Source organism: Arachis hypogaea, chromosome 16, assembly GCF_003086295.3.
Source record: "Arachis hypogaea cultivar Tifrunner chromosome 16, arahy.Tifrunner.gnm2.J5K5, whole genome shotgun sequence".
Classification (NCBI taxonomy): domain Eukaryota; kingdom Viridiplantae; phylum Streptophyta; class Magnoliopsida; order Fabales; family Fabaceae; genus Arachis; species Arachis hypogaea.
The window spans coordinates 132596884-132615586 of NC_092051.1; the positions used below are offsets into that span (position 1 = coordinate 132596884).

Here is an 18703-nt window from a genome sequence, read left to right on the forward strand (position 1 = left end):
TTTAAAAATAATATATATTATTAATTATAAAATTAAAACTATTTTAAATATTTTATATAATTAAAAAATAAAAATAATTATAAATTAATTTATATTTTATATATATGTCATATTTTTATATCATATCAAAATTTAAAATTATGACTGTATGTCTCGTATCATATTTTATTTTGTGTCTGTCGTGCATCATAGATTGATGAAATTATTGTAGTTTTGACTTTATAGCTCAAAATTAATAAGTAATGAGCTCTTATGGTCTCCAACAATTCTAGTCTATGATGGAGTCAGACAATTTAAATAATGAGAGGGAAAATATATTAAAAAAGAAAAAGAGTTAGAATTATATTTTAAAGGATTCTGGCGGATTGCATTTTCCCATCGGTTCTATATTTTAAAGGTTAGAATAATTTAGATTACCGAAGAAGGAATAAAAATGAAAAACCTAATTTAGATTACCTAATAAAGCAGAGCATTATCTGAAGAATACTAAAGTATCAACACTTTTGGTTAAAAAAAATTATAGTCAAATATAAGTTAAATATAAAGGAAAATACTAATCATTTACTTTTTTATTATCTAATACTATGTAAAGTTAATTAATAAAGATAAGAAAAAATAAAAAAATAAAAAGTTAATTACTTAATTTTATTCTAAGAGAGTTTATGAACAAATATTAATACACTTAGGAGAAAATAAAGGGTGCAATATCTTTTTAACTTTAAATTTTAAATTTTAAATTTTAAATTTTAAATTTTAAATTTTAAATTTTAAATTTTAAATTTTAAATTTTAAATCTGAGTTATTGATATAAATATAATAATAAAAAAATTAAGATTTCTTTAATACAGCACTCTTTACTTAATAAAAATCGTTTAATGATGAACCGAGAGCATTTATTAATTAATTTCAGCAACAAATACAAATATAAGGAAGGCTTCATTCAATTACTATAAAACAGAATAAGGTCACTACTCCCTTAAAACAAATAATGACACAATAAAGATATTACTAATATAGGGAACAAATAAGCATCAGAACAGAATCATATGTAACATAATATAAGATAAGATACATGAACATTTAGATCTGCATCATCAAGTCTTGGAAGATCTTCATGACAGGAGCAGGCAAACCAAGAAGGACATTGATGTTTCTCCTCTCAATGCCATGAGAAAGGAACAAGATGACTTCCTTCTCAGGCAATGAAACTGGGCCTGAGAGAACAGGCTCACCCCAACCAAAATCAGTGGTGTGAAATGACAACCTTGACCATGTTGTGATCAAAAGGGTGCATGCCAGTGATGGCCTTGCCCTTGTCACCTCAAAATAATCTATTGCTGATCTCATATAACTGTCTGTCACCATCTTTATTGCATTTTGAATTAGACTCACAGCATACGAGAAGGGCTTTTCTGTAAGTTCACCTGTTTCACACATACAATTTTTTTTTGGGTTAATTTATTGAAAACAAAACTGTTATTTTAGTTTCAGAACTAATTTTATATTTTTATAAGGTTAAAATAATCTTTAATAATAAATCTAATCTAATCAACATTAACATTTTAAAAGAATCATTTGAATCATTTTAAACGATAAATACCTAATATAAAAAAATTAATTTAGACTGATAATTTTGAACACATAAATTCCAACAAGTTAACCAATAACAAACTAACAAATATTTTTAAATTATACTCCATATTTATTAATTATTATTAATTAGTGATTATTTAAATAAAAACATAGAGTAATTTGTACTTTTCAAAACTAATAAAGAATTGAATTGTCTCATTTAAAATAGATAAATGCTATGGTGCCTATTTATTAAAAAAAGTTAAAAATTAATATTTAATTTAAAAGATATAAAAAAATTATTTTTAAGAAATTAAAACATACTATAAAAAGAAAATAACAATTGATAGACATTATAGAATAATAATATTTCTGACAACCTCCTCCCAAAAAGTCTTTTATAAAATCTTACTCCAAATCTATCATTTAAGTCTCAACAAATAATTCAACAACATAACTTTAACACAGTGGAAGATATAAATTTTGGAATGGTATCTAGATTCTTCAATTTTATCCAAACCTATTTCTTTTCAATTGTATTTTGTCTCTTTATTTTCAATAGTTTAAACTTCTCTAACAATGGATGCACATAAATCTGGACAATTCTATGAAATTGTAAGGTTAATTTTAGAGATTAGAACATACTCACACTACCACCTCTGTAAAACTGTAACCATCTTCACGTTCATTCATGCAACCCATGCTATTTTTATTTGGGATAAATGGCTTCTTTCACTTTGTATTTCTAAGATTTACAGCTTCTTTAGTTGTTTTCGTCTTTCTGCTTCTTAACATTATTGGGACCTAACTGTTTCCCTTTAACTTTTAAAAGTAGGCTCCGAATTTTTCTTTTAAGGATGACAAGACAATTTTAATGAAAAAGGTGGTAGATACTAGATACATCTAAAGAGAAGGACGGATTTGTCTCATAGTCATACTATGTAAGTTTAAAGACTAAGTGGATAAAGATTAGGGATTAAAATAATCATAAAAAAACCAATGGATAAATCATATTAAACAACAATAAAGATTTATTTGATTAATTTTTTACCAAAATTTAACATAAACTAATTTAGGGTATTAATCTAAAATTTGAATCGTTATATTATATATACCTGCTTGGCAGACAGAATTTGTGAGCACAATTCCATTTCCAAAATATCCTTTGGGAAGAGGAGGATTAAACTTGGCCCTGCCATCAACAGCAAAGAGAAGCTTAGTCTCTTGGTTCGGCAACATCTTGAGAGCCTTGGTTCTTGCAATCCAGACAAACGCAGAGAGCACTTCAAAAGTGGTGCAAGAATCAAGAACCCCATCTTCCATTGCCTTAGCCTTGAGGCTCTTGAGCTTCTCAGGGTCAAAGCAGAAGGACCTATAAACCATGTCATCTTCATACAAGGTGTTGGTGCTTGACTTGTCTTCTATGTCAGCAAATTCTTTGTGAATAAACTCTATCTTTGGTGGCTCCCTTGCCTTCAGAATGCTTCTGTCTAGGAATGGAGGAATTGAGAGTGGAAGCTCTCTTGCTACTTCTCCCCATGAGTTCACAAACTCCATGGCTCCTATTCCATCAAACATGCAGTGGTTCATGCACAATCCAACAGAGAATCCTCCACACTTGAACTTAGTCACCTGGAATAAGTAGAGATATCTCAACCATTGTTCTAAAACTTTTCTTCAACTTGCATAAATAAATAAATGTGAGAATTCAAGTACAGTCAACTGACGTTAAATAATTTGATTGATTTGACTAAATTTTTATTTAATGACTCTCAGTTATTAATTTTACGTGAAGTTCACTACACTTGAGTTTTCACTATAAATAAATTTAAATAATAATATAAATAAAATTAAAAAAAAAAAACCTGGGCAACCAAAGGAGGCATCTGAAGTATGTGCTTTGCATCAGGTATGTTATAAACCAACATACCAAGAGTAGCAGGGTCTGGCTTTGTGATATCACCAATCTCTTCCATTTCACAGTTTGCTTCAGCTTCCACATACAGTGCACCCTCACCTGTGCAGTCCACTATAAGCTTCCCCTCTGAACTTATGCTCAGCCTCCCAGCAAGAGGGTAATACTCTACAAGCACCTTCTTCAACGCGTTCTTCATCACAACCGCCGCCTTCTCGTTCCCCCTCTCCGCGCTTTTGAAGCAGTATACGGTTCTCACGATCACCGCAATGTTCTGGTCAAGGTTAGATAGAAAATACATTCCTTTCTTTGTTTCTTCTGCTGGAGCAACTAGACTTGGTTCACTTGTTAGCTTCACGCTTACTTTGAAACCGCCGCTGTTTCCATTTGTCATTGCCATCTCAATATAATAAATAATCCTCTGCCAGATATTAAAACAAAAAATTATGTTAAGATTCTATGCAGTTCTTGCTGTTTTTCTAGATATACATAAAAGAAAATTTAAATAAATATAAGAAAGAACACATTGTTTTATGAACACATCTTCGTGTGAAGAATATGTTTGACCGAACAAGTTTGACTAAACTATGAAACTGTTCATAATAACATTCTCACACGAAGATATCTTCATAACCACCTTTCATAAAAGCAATAATGGTATTTGTGTGACTATAATGCATAAGTCGTGTGTTTTTTCATACCTGAAGCTGAAGGTGTGCCTCACACAAATATGATTTATGTCTTTAACTCTTTATGATGAGCCTCTTGGGGAGCTATAGAGAGAGAGAGAGAGAGAAAGTAGTAAGGTGTTGTTTGAGAACACAGCAATGGCAGAAAATAAATATAATGTGAAGGTGAGAGGTAGTTGTTTATATGCAACGGTGCAAGCTAATAAGGGAAGATGGTGCTTGTTTTAATGTTTTTAAGATTTAATATGATTTTAGTAAATTTTTTCCCTTTTTTTTTTTTTAACAAATACGGGTGAGGGTAGGCCACTAGTAAAAGAGACCAAGGACACAAGGAACAAAGACAAATTAAGGGAGGCGAAGCATGCAAAAAAAAAATAATAGGTCTATGTGTTTGGTGTGGTTGGTATCCCACATTTGATAACCTAATATTTTTGCTTCATTAGTTTTTCCCTTCCTATTACATCATCATTTCCCCAGTAGACTCAAAAGTTTCATCACCATGCCTCACTAGTCACGTTTCATTTTAACTAAAGATGTCCTTATTTTATGTATATATTGTCAATAATGTTCCTTCTCTTTTTTAAAAGATTTTAACTAACTAATATTTTGAATAGCTTATAGAAAACAAAAACAAAAGATAAAAAAATACATCACTTAATTCTAGCAAGCATATATATATATATATATATATATATATGAATAATTAATTAGAAGTGGTTATTGTGAATCAGGAGACCTATCACAAATAAATAATTAATTTGAAGGGCTGAAGGGGTTATTAACTTATTATCACTCAAGAGACCTATCACAAGGAGCATTTGATTTTGTTCCATAAGCATGTAATCAAGCGTTCACCATAAACAAAAAAGGTTCAGACTTCCATAGCTTGTTTGAATAGACTTTCTTGACCAGTTTTCATGTCCTTCATGAAACTTTTGATATAAAATAATGTAATTATTACTATAAGAATGGATATCCTTGCCAATTCACCTTTCCTAATTGATATTAATGAATTTTTTATTTCATAATAAAGATTAAATTGAAATAAATATTTTATAAAAAAAATAACAATAAATAAATAAATTATTCATTATTATTATTATTACGGATATAAATACTAATAAATTTAAATAAGTTTAAGTTATCCAAGAACCCTCATCTCTTCACTTTATAGAATCCAAATCCTTTGTCGAACCTTAAAACAAAACAATCTTAATTCTAACTATTCATCATTAAGCCTCCTTTTGTCCTTGCTCTTAAAAAATATGATTGAAACAATACGAAAAACGAGATAAAAAAATTTCTTCTAGTAAGGGTGTAAGCGTGAATACGCTTTTACTAAATGAAGAACACTAAGAACATGTAAATTATCTACGTAAGATGGAGAAACGTGGAGAATTCAAGAAATTATAGTTTACTGTATTATTACGCAAGTAATACAATTAGGTATTGATTGTGCATCCTAAAAAGATCAGGTAACTGAAAAATGAAAATTTATTCAGTGGCCCCAGTCAACTATGGTTAGATCAACAATAATGTCTACACTCTAGTGCACTCTTTAAAATTTTCTGGATTCCGAAAAATCCAGGAGACGTTGACCATATATACCCATATAATATTACATAATGGCAATAGGCAAAATCATAACTTGGCAATGGCATAACGAAGTTTGCCAATCATGGCTTAAGCCATAAGCTTGTTTTCCATGTTAAGGATATTCATTAGGGCATTTATTGCTAGACATAACGCAGAAATCTCAATACAAAGTAATTACACTAAAGAAGAAAATATACACAAAATACAACAACAATTTCCTTTGATGGATTATGTAACCGATTAAATTGCCAATTGCCGACATTCATAGATGTGTATTAGTGTATTACAATCTCTCTCAACAAAGTATGAATGAAATTATACAATTTTAAAAAATTTACAGACGACGTGTATTCCTTACTTTAAGAAAATTACAAATCTTGTTGGAAAAGATAACAGGATGCATGGGTTTCTTCTTGTCTTACCTATTAAGAAACATGATTGCAAACTGCACTATAACAGCTAGGCCTCCAATATAGCATTGGGGAACCTATACAAGGCCAAAACCCAATCAAATGCAAATCTATTAGAGGAAGCAGTTTTAAGAGCTTTGAATATTTTTTACATCACATGGCCTCTTTTGTGCTTTTGCTTCTCAACAAGTGATCTCCCACATTCAGTGTGGTCTCGCAGACCTTAATGGCCTAACCTACTTAGACAAGCAACTCCTTCTTCTAGATAATGTTCCCTTTCGATCCAAAAATCGTTGGAATCCTATTTTTTAATCACGAGTGTAGAGTTAATGAAGGTTGTTTGAAATTCATAAAATTCCCAATGGCTTACACAAGCAAAAGGGCTAGAGAAGGTATAGACAGACAAAAGGAATGAGAGTTTGACACAAACCTTCATTATCCCTGCTAGTACAGCACCTCCAAGGTACACCATGTGCTTTCTACGCGGTGGATCCTCAATTCTTAATCGCAATTTCTGATAATCACCAGAAAAGGGAAGAATAATAAGTTTATGGAAACAGTGAGATGGCTTAATATATGACTGCAGTTCGATAATCTGTCCTTGCAAAGGATCAGGTCTACATAGAACTTAAAACATATTTTTTCCTGATACAAAGAACTCTATAACAGAGACAACATACAAAAACTCGTAAATTTAAAATTTGATCTGATGTTGCTCCAATGTTATAGTGTGTTTTTTCTTGCAACTCTAAATAGCAAATGCAAGTTGAACCAAATCTAACTACTCTAAAAGCACATAAATACTAAGATCTGATGCAGTTTACTACATAAGATTCGTTAAAAGGTAACTTTCCCATTTACCATGCACTTTCAAGTAGTAAGAACCAGGTTTGTTGTTTCAGATATCAACAGTAAGGTTAGATTGGGAATTTCAGAGATAGTTTAAGAATGCCAACAAGGTTGGAGGATTGTCCACACTAACTTTGATGTGGGGTACTTGAAATGAGACAAATAGGTCCTAAACTAAAAGATCAAAAGAAATATTTGCTGCTTTTCTTTCTTTTTTTTTGTTCCCAGGACAAGATTTTTCACCTCTTGATGAATTAGCAACCAATTCACTTCTATATGCATTTCTCTTACTTTTTTGAAACATACTGTATTCCTCTGATTTGACAATCACTCGAAACTTTCATCATCCTCAAATGACATGATGAGAAACCAAAAGGGGAAGTGCTTAATAAAGGAAGGGACTGAATAAAAGATTCATATTTTAATTTTTTTTGCCACATAACATAGGGCGATTGATATTTTGATCCAATTAGGGTTCAAACTAATGAAAAGGGAGCTCTCATAATTTGAAGCAGGGTACATATTGACCAAATTTTATTCAGAGCTCCAGCCTTTTCTCCAGTAGTTTTTTGAAACAAAAGCAATAACAATAAAACAACCAAACCTCTTCTCACACTAAATTACAGGTTGGAGAAAAATGGATCTTAAGGAATCAGCAGAGCAAACACATCCATAAGCGGAAAAATAAAAAAGAAGTCGCAACTTACCTTCAATCCATCTTTGTTACCCTTCAGAACAACATCAAGATAACGATCAAGTATTTCCTTTTCCAATCTGAAAAGGTACAGAGACTTATCAACTTTAATCTTGAATCTCATTCAAAACAAGCATGAAATTATTGAAATATACTTGATGCATACCATAAACAAGAAACAAGAACTTTAAAATAGTATATACTTAGATAAGTAACCTAGCTTGCAATAGCACTATCTTATAACTGCACACAAAATGTTTTATGAAATCTTCTAACAATAAAAGAAATCCCTAAATTGTGTGTGAACCTTGGCACAACATTAAGATTGCTGTTTGTGGCTTGAAGGAACAACCTATCCACTTGCAGGGTTAAAGTAGAATATATCTACCGTTTCCATACCCTACCATGTTGAATCCTTGTGTATTTGCAATGCCCCTTACTAAAGGAATCCCTAGTCATTAGTTTTTGTATAACCAATAGCTAAGTCAACCAGGGATTTTTTTTTTTTTTTTTTTTTTTGCCCGGGGGGTAGAGAAAGAATTGCATTATGAGAAGAAGGATCCCCTATACAAAAGCCAAAAAAAACAAGATTTATCTATAAAGCATCGCTTTCCAATCTCTCAAAATGTCTGAGAGGGAAAGTCCCCTATAAAGATCATCAGCTTTACACCAGCTACACGTTAGGAGTCTAATTCCATCCCATAAATCATGCTTGTTAGAAAATCTGTCACTGAAAGTGTGCGCATTATGCTCCAACCAAATAGTACAGTGGCGAAAACAGCACATTGCCACAAAAATGTTGCCTCTTTTCTACTACCAAACTCAAAAAACCCAGCCAAAAGAAATTGGTCTAGGGTTGCAGGCATACCCAACATTCATCTAAGATGCTCAATAAGTTGTTCCATAAGAAAACAGCTATTGGGCAATGCAAAAACGTGGATTTGACTCTGAATTTGCCCCCACACACAACACATGCATCAGGGGAGATAACCTTATGTGGCCTTTTAACCTACAATAAGTCATCGGTATTAATTCTTTGAGCACAGCTGTCCATATAAAGATTTGACTTTAGAGGGGACTTTGGACTTATGTTAGAGGAATGAGTGAGAAAAAGGAAGAATTTACAATTAAAACTACCAGAGTGGTCAAGAGACCATATCCTTTTGTTAGGGTTAGAAGCAGAAAAATCGTTAATGAGACCTAAGAGAATTAAAAGTTCACAGGATTCTCTATCATTATCATTAAAAAAGTGGAAGTCCCAAGAGAAAGAGGAACCCTGTCTAATGTAAAAGGACCAAATTGGAGAATTATAGAAGATAGATGATAAAGAAGAGGAAAGGCTAGGTTGAATGAGACCCATCACCTACCAAAAAGGAGAACAAGGGTTTGAGAGTACTGTAACCTTGAGAAATGATCCAAGGGCTAGCAGCATTAGCATCCCACCCATTCATGTCCATACCATATTTACTTCTGATAACTAGATGCCAGAGAGATTGAGATTCTAATGGAAAATGCCATAGCCATTTTGCCACCAAAGTAATGCCTTTAGCACAACAACAAACTTCCCAAACCTCCTTCCTTTTTAGGACGAAAACAAACTTTCCAATTCTCGAAGTGATCCTGCTTTGTATCCAAAACACTGCGCCAAAGAAAATCCTTCATAATCTTTTCAACAGTGTTTGCCACTCCCACTGGAATACAGAACAACGATAAGTAAAGAGGAAACTTGAGTGGCAAGACTGAATGAGAGTGATTCAACCACCTAAAGAGAAATAGGCCCGTTTCCAAATTGCCAACCACTGAGAAACCTTCTTAACAGCAGCATCCGAAAAGGAGATAGATCTAGGATTGCCACCCAGCAAAGCATAACTAAGAATTCAAGAAGATACTTTCAAGTTTCAACCAATGAATTTGCACTTGGATTATAAGGTTCAGAACAATGGACAACGGTCAATCACACATCTGTTTATGGAGGATTTAACTGCTGTTATGGCTGAATGCCAAGGATCCAACATAATAGGAAATTGAAGGGTTGCAAGAAGAATCTAATAAAACATCAGAACATGCTATATGAATATGCACGCTTATCTCTACTATATCTATTTATGCTATTCTACTATATATAAAAAGAGGATTTCCCTTTTTGGTGTCTAGCTCTTTTTCCCTAAAATACCCTTTTTCAGATATTAAAATATCATAAAATATTTTTGTAACTTACAAGACTTGAACCCAAGACTATGTAGTTAAAAGACCAAAGTACTTACCATCTTAATTCTTAACTATTCTCACTTTTGCTATTATTATACATATTGAAGAAAGATAAGGTTGAATGTGCCTATTAATTCACCAGTATATATACAATAATGGCAGCAATAAAACTTTCAGCAGCTCAAATATTAAGGAAAATTTGAGCCAAAGTAAAGGAGAAAGAACAAACTACCGGCTTGGTAATCCAGGATACATGGTGCTCCCTCCACTTAAAACTATGTGTTGGTAAAGCTGCAAAACAAAAATTTACAATATTATAGACAATGAATTGTAACGCATAGGTAATGGCACAATTCTCTATATAAATTATAAGGAAAAATTGCAATGGTATAATTATCCAGTAAAAATAGTAAATGACAATGTAATTTAATTATAAACCATATGTCATCGGATGTTCCAAGGATATGAAAGAAACATAAGATATGTAAACCTTCAGGATTTACTTGATTGAGTGGTTAAAAATGGACAGCAGAGAAATTGAGGACAGAATGAAAATGATTCTCGACCAAAATAAGGCCCAATGTAAAATTGAGCTATATTTTCATTTCCACTTTCCATATCATTTTTTCCAAGAAACGAAGTTTTCCTTCCAATCATGAAGCCAAAAGATTCAATGAAAGGCAAAGAACTGCTGTAATAATTTAAATGCTTCTTTAGTTATCATTGACAGAAAACAAGAGGAAGTCTTAAGAGTGGGATGATTCAATATTAATCACATAGCAACCCTTCCAAATTCAATTAGAAGACATAAAGGAATCTTCAATAATATAATTCCCAAGATGACCACAGGAAAGGCAGAGGAGGAACGGGAAGGGGAAAGCGAAACGGAGGGGACGGCAGAGGGGAAGAGAGAGAATTGAAGGGTAAAAAGGAGTTAAATATTTTGTGAATAAATTTAAGGGAGAAGACATAACAAACTCTTAAATCACTTTGTTTGATCTGACAAACTTGCTTGATAAGGCTTGAGACAATAATATCTAAGGCTGCGTTTGTTTTTGAAAACAGGACAAAACAAAACACTGAGAACAAGACACAAATAATAGAGACACAAAATTTTGTGTTCCTGTATTCTGTTTGGTAATAAACTAGAACAAATTATGTAAATTCAATTTTTTTTCATTCAAAAAATTTGAGAAGAAAAATATAATAATAAAAAATATAATTATGAAAAATTAACAAGAATGATGAAAAAAAATAAAAAATAAGTTGTATCCCTTGTTAGTATCTCTGTGTCCTTCCTGTCAGGATAGACACAAAATACACTAATTCAATGTCTCTGTCCATGTCTCATCTGTTAAACACGATTTTGTATCTATATGTCCCTGTCTCAGTCCTGTCCCTGTAAACAAACGCATTCTTAAAATATTTGTAATCTAAGTCATCTTAGCCTAAGAAGATTAAAGGAGAAAAATATCCTGTAAACCCTTATTCAAACAATGAAACTTTCAACGTAATTGAGGAGTGGATGTAAGACAAATTGTTAGCCGAACCAACACACATCTTTGTGCATTTCCCAAATCTATCTCTTTATATTTACCATTTCACTGTTGTCTATATACCTCAAAAATTGGTTTTAAAACTGACTTAAAGTCCTTGCGCACCTCAAAAACTACTCTCTCAATTATATCTTGTTTTTTTGAACTAACGTTTATCTTCTACTGCACACAAGTACAAGAAACTTGATAAGCCTTATGTCTGTTTTTCAGAAAAATTATATCTAAAGCTCGACTCAACCTCCCTTCTCATGCACAACTAACCATTTTAATTGATAGCAGAGTTGATCCTTTAAGGGGTTAAGCATCCAAACAGTTGCAAAGGAAAAGGTCTTACAAATGGCTGAATCTTTAAGTTATAGTGAAGGACTATCTCTCAATCGTCTTCCTTATTTTGATGTAGAAAACTACTGTTGCTGGAGAGACAAGATGAAACAAAACTACTGTTGCTGGAGAGACAAGATGAAACTCTTCATGTAACTCACTACTTTGGATATGTGGGAGATTGTTGAACATGTCCACAGCACTACTAGGAAAATGGCAAAGTTGTCAAAACAGTCATCCCCAGAGATCGGGTAAATTGATAATCACAAGGCTAAAGTTTCAACTGAATGTAAACGCCAAGTATATTATGATATCTCAACACGTCTGAGTATGACAAGATAGTATCTTGTGATACAGCCAAAGAAATACGAAATAGATTGAAGATATTACATAAAACCCCTGAAGTGAAAGAAATGAAGATCAACATCTTGGTGTGTAGATATAAAGACTAATATAAAAGAGGGATATACCATTTCTGACATGTCTACTAGATTCATGAATATAGTCAACTCATTTAAAATTCTAATAGTTCTTAAATCAATTGTGATCTGAATCATCTTAGCATGAGAAAACTTAAGGAAAAAATATCTTGTAAACACTTATTCAATAGTGGAATTCTTAACTTGGTCGATGATTGAATGTAAAACAAATCTTTAGACGAACCAATCAACCAATATACATCTTTGTGTACTCCTTAAATTTGTTTTTCAGAAAAATTATATCTAAGTACGATTCAACCCCTTTCTCATGCACAATTAGCCATTTTAGTCCGTTCCACTAACCTATAGATGGGAGGAAACAAGAAATCACACAGGAAGTGATTCTTCTAATAGCTGTCATTTGTTTTATCTCTGAAGTAGCTAACCATTAATCTCATTTTCGACATTGCCAATATTGTGTTTTGGCTTATAGAATCAAATTTCAAATGATGGAAAATATTGTCAGCTTTCAAGCCTAAAATGGTGATAAACGGAATCAGTATTTATTTACTTAAGATAAGGATCCCAAATAGTATAGATTTCAAATGGAATATCATACCATCATCCGATTGTCAATATCCATTTCCTGAATGCATCTAAAGACCATGTCAGCCATTCCATCACCTTCAACATCTATAAGTTCCTGCTTAGCAAGGGAATCATTAGAAACTACAATGGCACAAGTACATCACAGACACGAAGGTCGTGTTCAAATTTTTTCTTTTTCTCATTAAAAATTCATCTCATGAACCATAATCAATCTAACAAGATTTGATTTGCCTACCGGAGTGAAAAGAGCCTCAGGAGCCTGGAACCTTTCAGTGCCCACTTTAATGACCCGCCCGTCTGGAAGCTGAGATACAGAGAGTAAATAATTAAGTGATACCAGCAAATACGTTAAACCAAAGACGACCAAGAAATAATAATGACAACTCCATTTATTACAAATTCATATGTGCATTAGGGCACAAAATTCAAATTGGATACAGAGAGGCATGTGAAAAGAAACATGAAAAAACAAAGTGAAAAGAAACATGAGAAAACAAAGTAAACAAAAACTGAACCCCTGTCTATCTCCAAGCAATCTGTTTCAACTACAATTGCTAACAAGATCAATCATTATATGCATAGCATACTAGTCAATCTCATGGGATCTCGGTGTCCCATCGCAACCCAGCATACATCTGAGACGAGATCAGATGAGATCTCGGTTTTTTTTTTTTTTTCATCCCAGCTGTCCTGGCCGGATCCTGGCCAAAACCCCAGCTTGGCAAATCCCACTGGGATCTTATGCAGGTGCTGAAACACGATTTTGCCCCCTTATAACTAACTTCTACTTTGGTTTTAAAGGGGCATTTAAGTAATTTAACTATCCATCTATGGTGATGATTGATCATTGACAATCTAAATTAGGATTTATGAATTTATGAGTTTTATTTTGTATGGATTATGGAACTATTATGAAATATAGAACTTTAAGATTTTGGATTTAGTTATGATGCCTAATACATAGTTTATTTTTAATTACTTCTTTTTTTAAAAACAAATATATATATATATATATATATATTAGAATTTTCCTCTACCTCTGTTCAAATCTCAGCCATCCCATGCTCTGGGATCCCAACATCCCAGTTTTGGGGACTTTCGGGATGCGATGTGATTCGAGATACTACAATACACAGACATAGTCCTCTAAAGATTCCAAGAAATTCAGCGTATCAACTTACCGTATAGTTCTTGACAAGGATAGTGGTCTCAAGCCCCAATTGATATTCCCTCTTGTAATCATAACTGTGGGAAAACAGAAGTGGCTATTAAGAAAACATACAAAGACCACAGGAGACCAAAATATATCATGAGATTGCTTCTAACCTTATATAGCATAGTTTCTCCTTGATTTCCCTAACGGTCTCAAAGTCCGCAGTCCTATTCAGTGCATACCTTGAGAAAAGAAAATAGTGTTTAAGCTAGAACTGAAGTGTAAGATAGAAAGAGTCAATTTGACGTCATATTAATATTAGGACATATATGAAAAGAATTAGACCTCACCCCCTTCTTGAAAGCAAATCAACAAGATAGGATGTTATGTGTCGGCCAGCTACATTCATCCGCTTTGTTAGATGAGGGAATGAATAGCCATCAACAACTGGAACCTGGATCGCAACATTGATTATTAACATTTTTGGAATGAATAGTTATAATAGTAACACTATCAAATTTATAACAGGTGCTCAACTTATTAGCCCATTTCTGCTTCCTTAAACTAATGGTGCAACATATTTTAAACCAGGATAATTAGTGATGATCAGTCAGTATATCTCTCCTATATAAAGCTTTTAGTCTGAATAACTTCTCCTGGTCAATTTTTCATTTTCATTGCCTTATATGCCCTTATCAGAAACCATATTCAAGTTAGTTATTGATCACATCTAATTGCTGGAAACTTTGTTAATTATTTTTCTCAAATTAAATACTATATTTTCATTTAAGAATATTTTAGAAAAAAGGCTAGGTGAAGTGCTTATTGTTTTGCTAGCCTGAATTACGCTATAATCATTATGAAATAAAATGGATACCCAATAAGAAAGATAGACAATGAATCACAAACTGCAAGGAACTATTAAGGATGGGATGGAAATGATATGATGACACATTCATAGATTCACCATGAATTAGCACAAAGGATAAAAGTAAGTAAATAAGTTCAAACAATCTATTGTTTCAAAGGATGAACTCACAAATGCACCATTAATTTTCAAGCTCTCATCAAATAAGTCATGCTTATCAATATATTTTACAACAACAACAACAACAACAAAGCCTTATCCCACTAAGTGGGATCGTTATCAATATATTTAATGACAATAAATTAGCACTCCATCAATATCAACACCTTAGACAAACGTAGCATTCAAATGGTTGAAAGGGTGGTAGTTATCATAATTATGAGTACCAAATTGGTATGAGCTGAACCAATTCATTAAATGCTAAATGTGTTTTCAACTGAGATTATCAGGAAATGTGCTATTTTCTATGCCAATATTTCTTAGGAATAACACACTTTTTTAAAATGTTTGATTTAGCCATTTGGGTACCGTACTCAATTCATTGGATACTTGTTATTTGTTATAAAAGATCAACACAACAATCAATAGTAATCAAACATTTAATAAAAGGTATACGCCTAAATGGCTTGACTCTGTAATCATATGCAATTGGCATGGATTGTAAAAACTGATCGTTAAAGACAATCAAGGAAATCTAAAAGAAAAATAACAATGAAAACTGGGAGACTGAATCTAGCAGTTACACCAATCTATTATATAGAATCTACTATATATAATGGGCCCTAAAATATCCTTTATCATATATAAATCATAAAAAAAAATGTTATTTATAAGATTTGAAGCCAAGCTCTCTTAGTTATAGTATAAGTTACCATAATGTGCCTGTTAACACACTAATAAGTAATAAGCATAAAAAAAATTTAGGTAGTGTAGAAGATAATTAGTTACCACATGAGTGACACCATCACCAGAGTCAATAACTAATCCAGTCAACAAACCTGTGGCAAGTAACAAAATGTTGGTGCAAGATTAAAAAGTTAAAAGTAAAAGGAGAGAGAGAGAGAGAGAGAGAGAGAGAGAGAGAGAGAGAGAGAGAGAGAGGATATCTTTATTTCACCAAACTAGTGTGTAACATTGTATTGAAAAATCAAATATTATGGTTTATAAATAACTCTTTGTTACGGATAATAGGAGTGACAGGAAGCATAACACAATTAGACCATAAACAGATAAGAGGGACTACGGAAAGCAAATTATGATTAGGATGGCTTCATAATAAAGAAAAAACAAAGCTTCAACCTTCACCCATCCCTATAAGCACCTTGAGCATATAATGTCAGAACAGCTTGAATTGAGATATACGCTCCAGCATAATTGTACTTTTCAAACAGCATCTCAATCTGTGAAGTCAAATGGTTAATAAATAATATTTAAAACTTAAAATCATTTACAAGAAATTCACTATTTTATTTTTCAGAAGAAAAGACCTCAGGATTGGTTCACACAAACCATTTTTTCACGATTCTTTGAGGGATTAAGCGGTGGATCTGTGAGTAGAATTTTACAGTCAGGCGGGTTAATCTGTCAAAGCAGATCACATTAGACAGTTAGCCATGAAAGAACTTTTTTTAAAAAAAAAGGGTGAAAAAACAAATGGGTGCATTTGTTTCTGTTTTTGGAAAAGTGATTTTACAATTCAATTTTTATTTATAGTAGAATAAATCTTAAAAATCACTTTAATCAAGAGCTACTGCATTCAACTTTTTCAAAAAAAAAAATTTGAAATTCACTCTCTTGAAATTTTGATTATTTTATAAATTTCATAGAAAATATGTGAAAAATTGAAATTCACTCTTTTTTTTTCTGTTAGCTTAAAAAAACAGAAAAAAGCAAAGCTTATTTTTTATTCCCCCTCCCCCTCGGAAAAAAAAAAGATGGGGAAGGGGGGCATTTGGGGTGAAATAAAACTCATTCTCAGAATTACCAGACAGTTACTTACCTTTAATTCATTGTAAAATGCATGATCCCAAACATGACACATATCATCCCAGTTTTGCACGATGCCATTGTTAACTGGGTAAGATATATCAAGCTGATGCCGCAAGTTTGCACACCCTTCTCCAACAACAATATCCTAAAACCACACACAAATTCAAACCCTTTTTTCAGAAGCACAAACTAAATTGCACATATATATATCATAATAATCAAACTAACAACAACACACCTACTGTAAAAAAATAAAGAAATAAATTAAAAAAAAAAAAAGCACCTAGCTAATTTCATATTCATTTAGTAGTAATACTGTAATAGTGAAATAGAAAATGCACCTTTAGCGATTGCTCAGTGAGCGATTCTTCGTACCGAAGCATTGGCCTTCCCACCACGCAAGGGAAAACAGACGTGGGGAAATTCTCCCCAGCGAAACCGCACTTCACATACTGCAAACAAAAATTCACATATAAATAAATTAATTTGAATATTTAAAAAAAAAACACGCTTGTGAAATCGGGGTATATAGGATCACTTAGATCGGTTGCGGAATGTATGTGATTTGGGAGTAAGTGGATCGACGGTGACACTGGGCGGATCAAGAAACGTGTGTTGTATTGATTATGTGAAATGGAATACAAACCCCAGTTCCGTTGTCGCAGACGACGACGTTTCTGTTGTCCATTCTGCGCTTCTTCTTCTTCTTCTTCTCTTCAGTTACTGTTCAGTGCGCTCTTGCTTTCTTTCGCTATTTCTTTCAATTTCCGTTTCCGTTTGGGTTTCAATTGGTTTGTTAATTTGGCTTCTTTTCATCAACTGCAGATGACGTACAAAAGCGGCAAAACGAGGTCTACACCCTACAGACTACAGTCTACTTTCCTCTTAAGTTGCGGCGAGTGACAATTACGTCTAGGGAAATTATAGCGTACAGAGGTAAAGTTATACAGATTTGAAGAGATTCCCTGATGTTGAATGTTGCGGTGACAAGTGGCATGTGGATCTTTGGAGGGTAGCAGCTCGGCAGAACAGTTGCAGGCGTTGTCGGGGCTGGGTGTTCTGGAAGCCGCGCTAAGTGGCCAGAAGGAGGGAAGCCCGTAATGGGCTTTGGATGTGGGTTCCGTAACCGTTGTTGTACACGGAATGGAAGGAAACAAGTTGGACCTAGTGTGTATGGATTGGAAGTGGGTTTAAGGAATTAGAGTTTTACGTGTCCGCATAACAAAAAAAGAAAAAGGAACTAGTTTTAGAAAAATGGATCCTTTCAATTGTTAAAAAAAATTGAAAGTGTAAAGTGTGATCTCTAATTTTTTATTATTCTCTCTTATATTTATTTTTTATTCCACTTATAAAATTAATGGTGTGAGATCACACTTTACTCTCTCAGTTATTAAAAAAATTAAGAGTATCCATTTCTGAGATTTAGGATAGTTAGTACAGAGAAAAAAAAGTGTGAAGAAAACAATGATCCCACCCACAAATATCACATGAGAATGGTAAGAATGGGCTTGATTTAAATGTGTTCTTCTTTTTAGGATTTTTGCAACAAAAACGTATTTAAACGTAATTAGATACAAATTATAAATTTTTTGTTGATTAGTGTTTTAATGTTTGACAGGAAGGAGATGAACGAGGGAAAATATGATCATTTGAGCTTAAATTAATAATGAGCTCCTAAAAAAATAAAGGACAAAATAGCATAAATTAAGTAAATCAAAAAATGAATACATTGTAAACGTAAAAACAAATCAAAACATTGTTGCTGGATGTGATAAAATGACGATGAGAATTTTACATGGTCATGGATAAATGTTGTTAATTTTGTTGTTTTTCTAAATCGTATTTAATTCGAAGG

At 32.7% G+C, this 18703-nt stretch overlaps 2 protein-coding genes across 2 annotated transcripts; both read right to left on the minus strand.

Moving 5' to 3' along the window:
* Positions 1-871: 871 nt before the first annotated feature.
* On the minus strand, positions 872-4372 carry LOC112755054 (omega-hydroxypalmitate O-feruloyl transferase). The gene is made up of 4 exons (XM_025802944.3): positions 4189-4372; positions 3438-3908; positions 2688-3204; positions 872-1424 (listed from the first exon to the last, which is right to left on the minus strand). The coding sequence occupies exons 2-4, from the start codon at positions 3885-3887 to the stop codon at positions 1081-1083; spliced, it is 1311 nt and encodes a 436-aa protein (XP_025658729.1). The 5' UTR covers positions 3888-3908; positions 4189-4372; the 3' UTR covers positions 872-1080.
* Positions 4373-5975: 1603 nt separating this feature from the next.
* Positions 5976-18027, minus strand: LOC112755055 (actin-related protein 2). Its single transcript, XM_025802945.2, has 15 exons — positions 17495-18027; positions 17190-17300; positions 16859-16993; positions 16369-16440; positions 16181-16259; positions 15808-15857; positions 14342-14445; positions 14165-14233; positions 14020-14083; positions 13074-13142; positions 12849-12932; positions 10166-10224; positions 7739-7805; positions 6613-6696; positions 5976-6483 (listed from the first exon to the last, which is right to left on the minus strand). Exons 1-15 carry the CDS (start codon positions 17534-17536, stop codon positions 6406-6408), a joined length of 1167 nt encoding a protein of 388 aa, XP_025658730.1. The 5' UTR covers positions 17537-18027; the 3' UTR covers positions 5976-6405.
* Between the last annotated feature and the right edge of the window lie 676 nt (positions 18028-18703).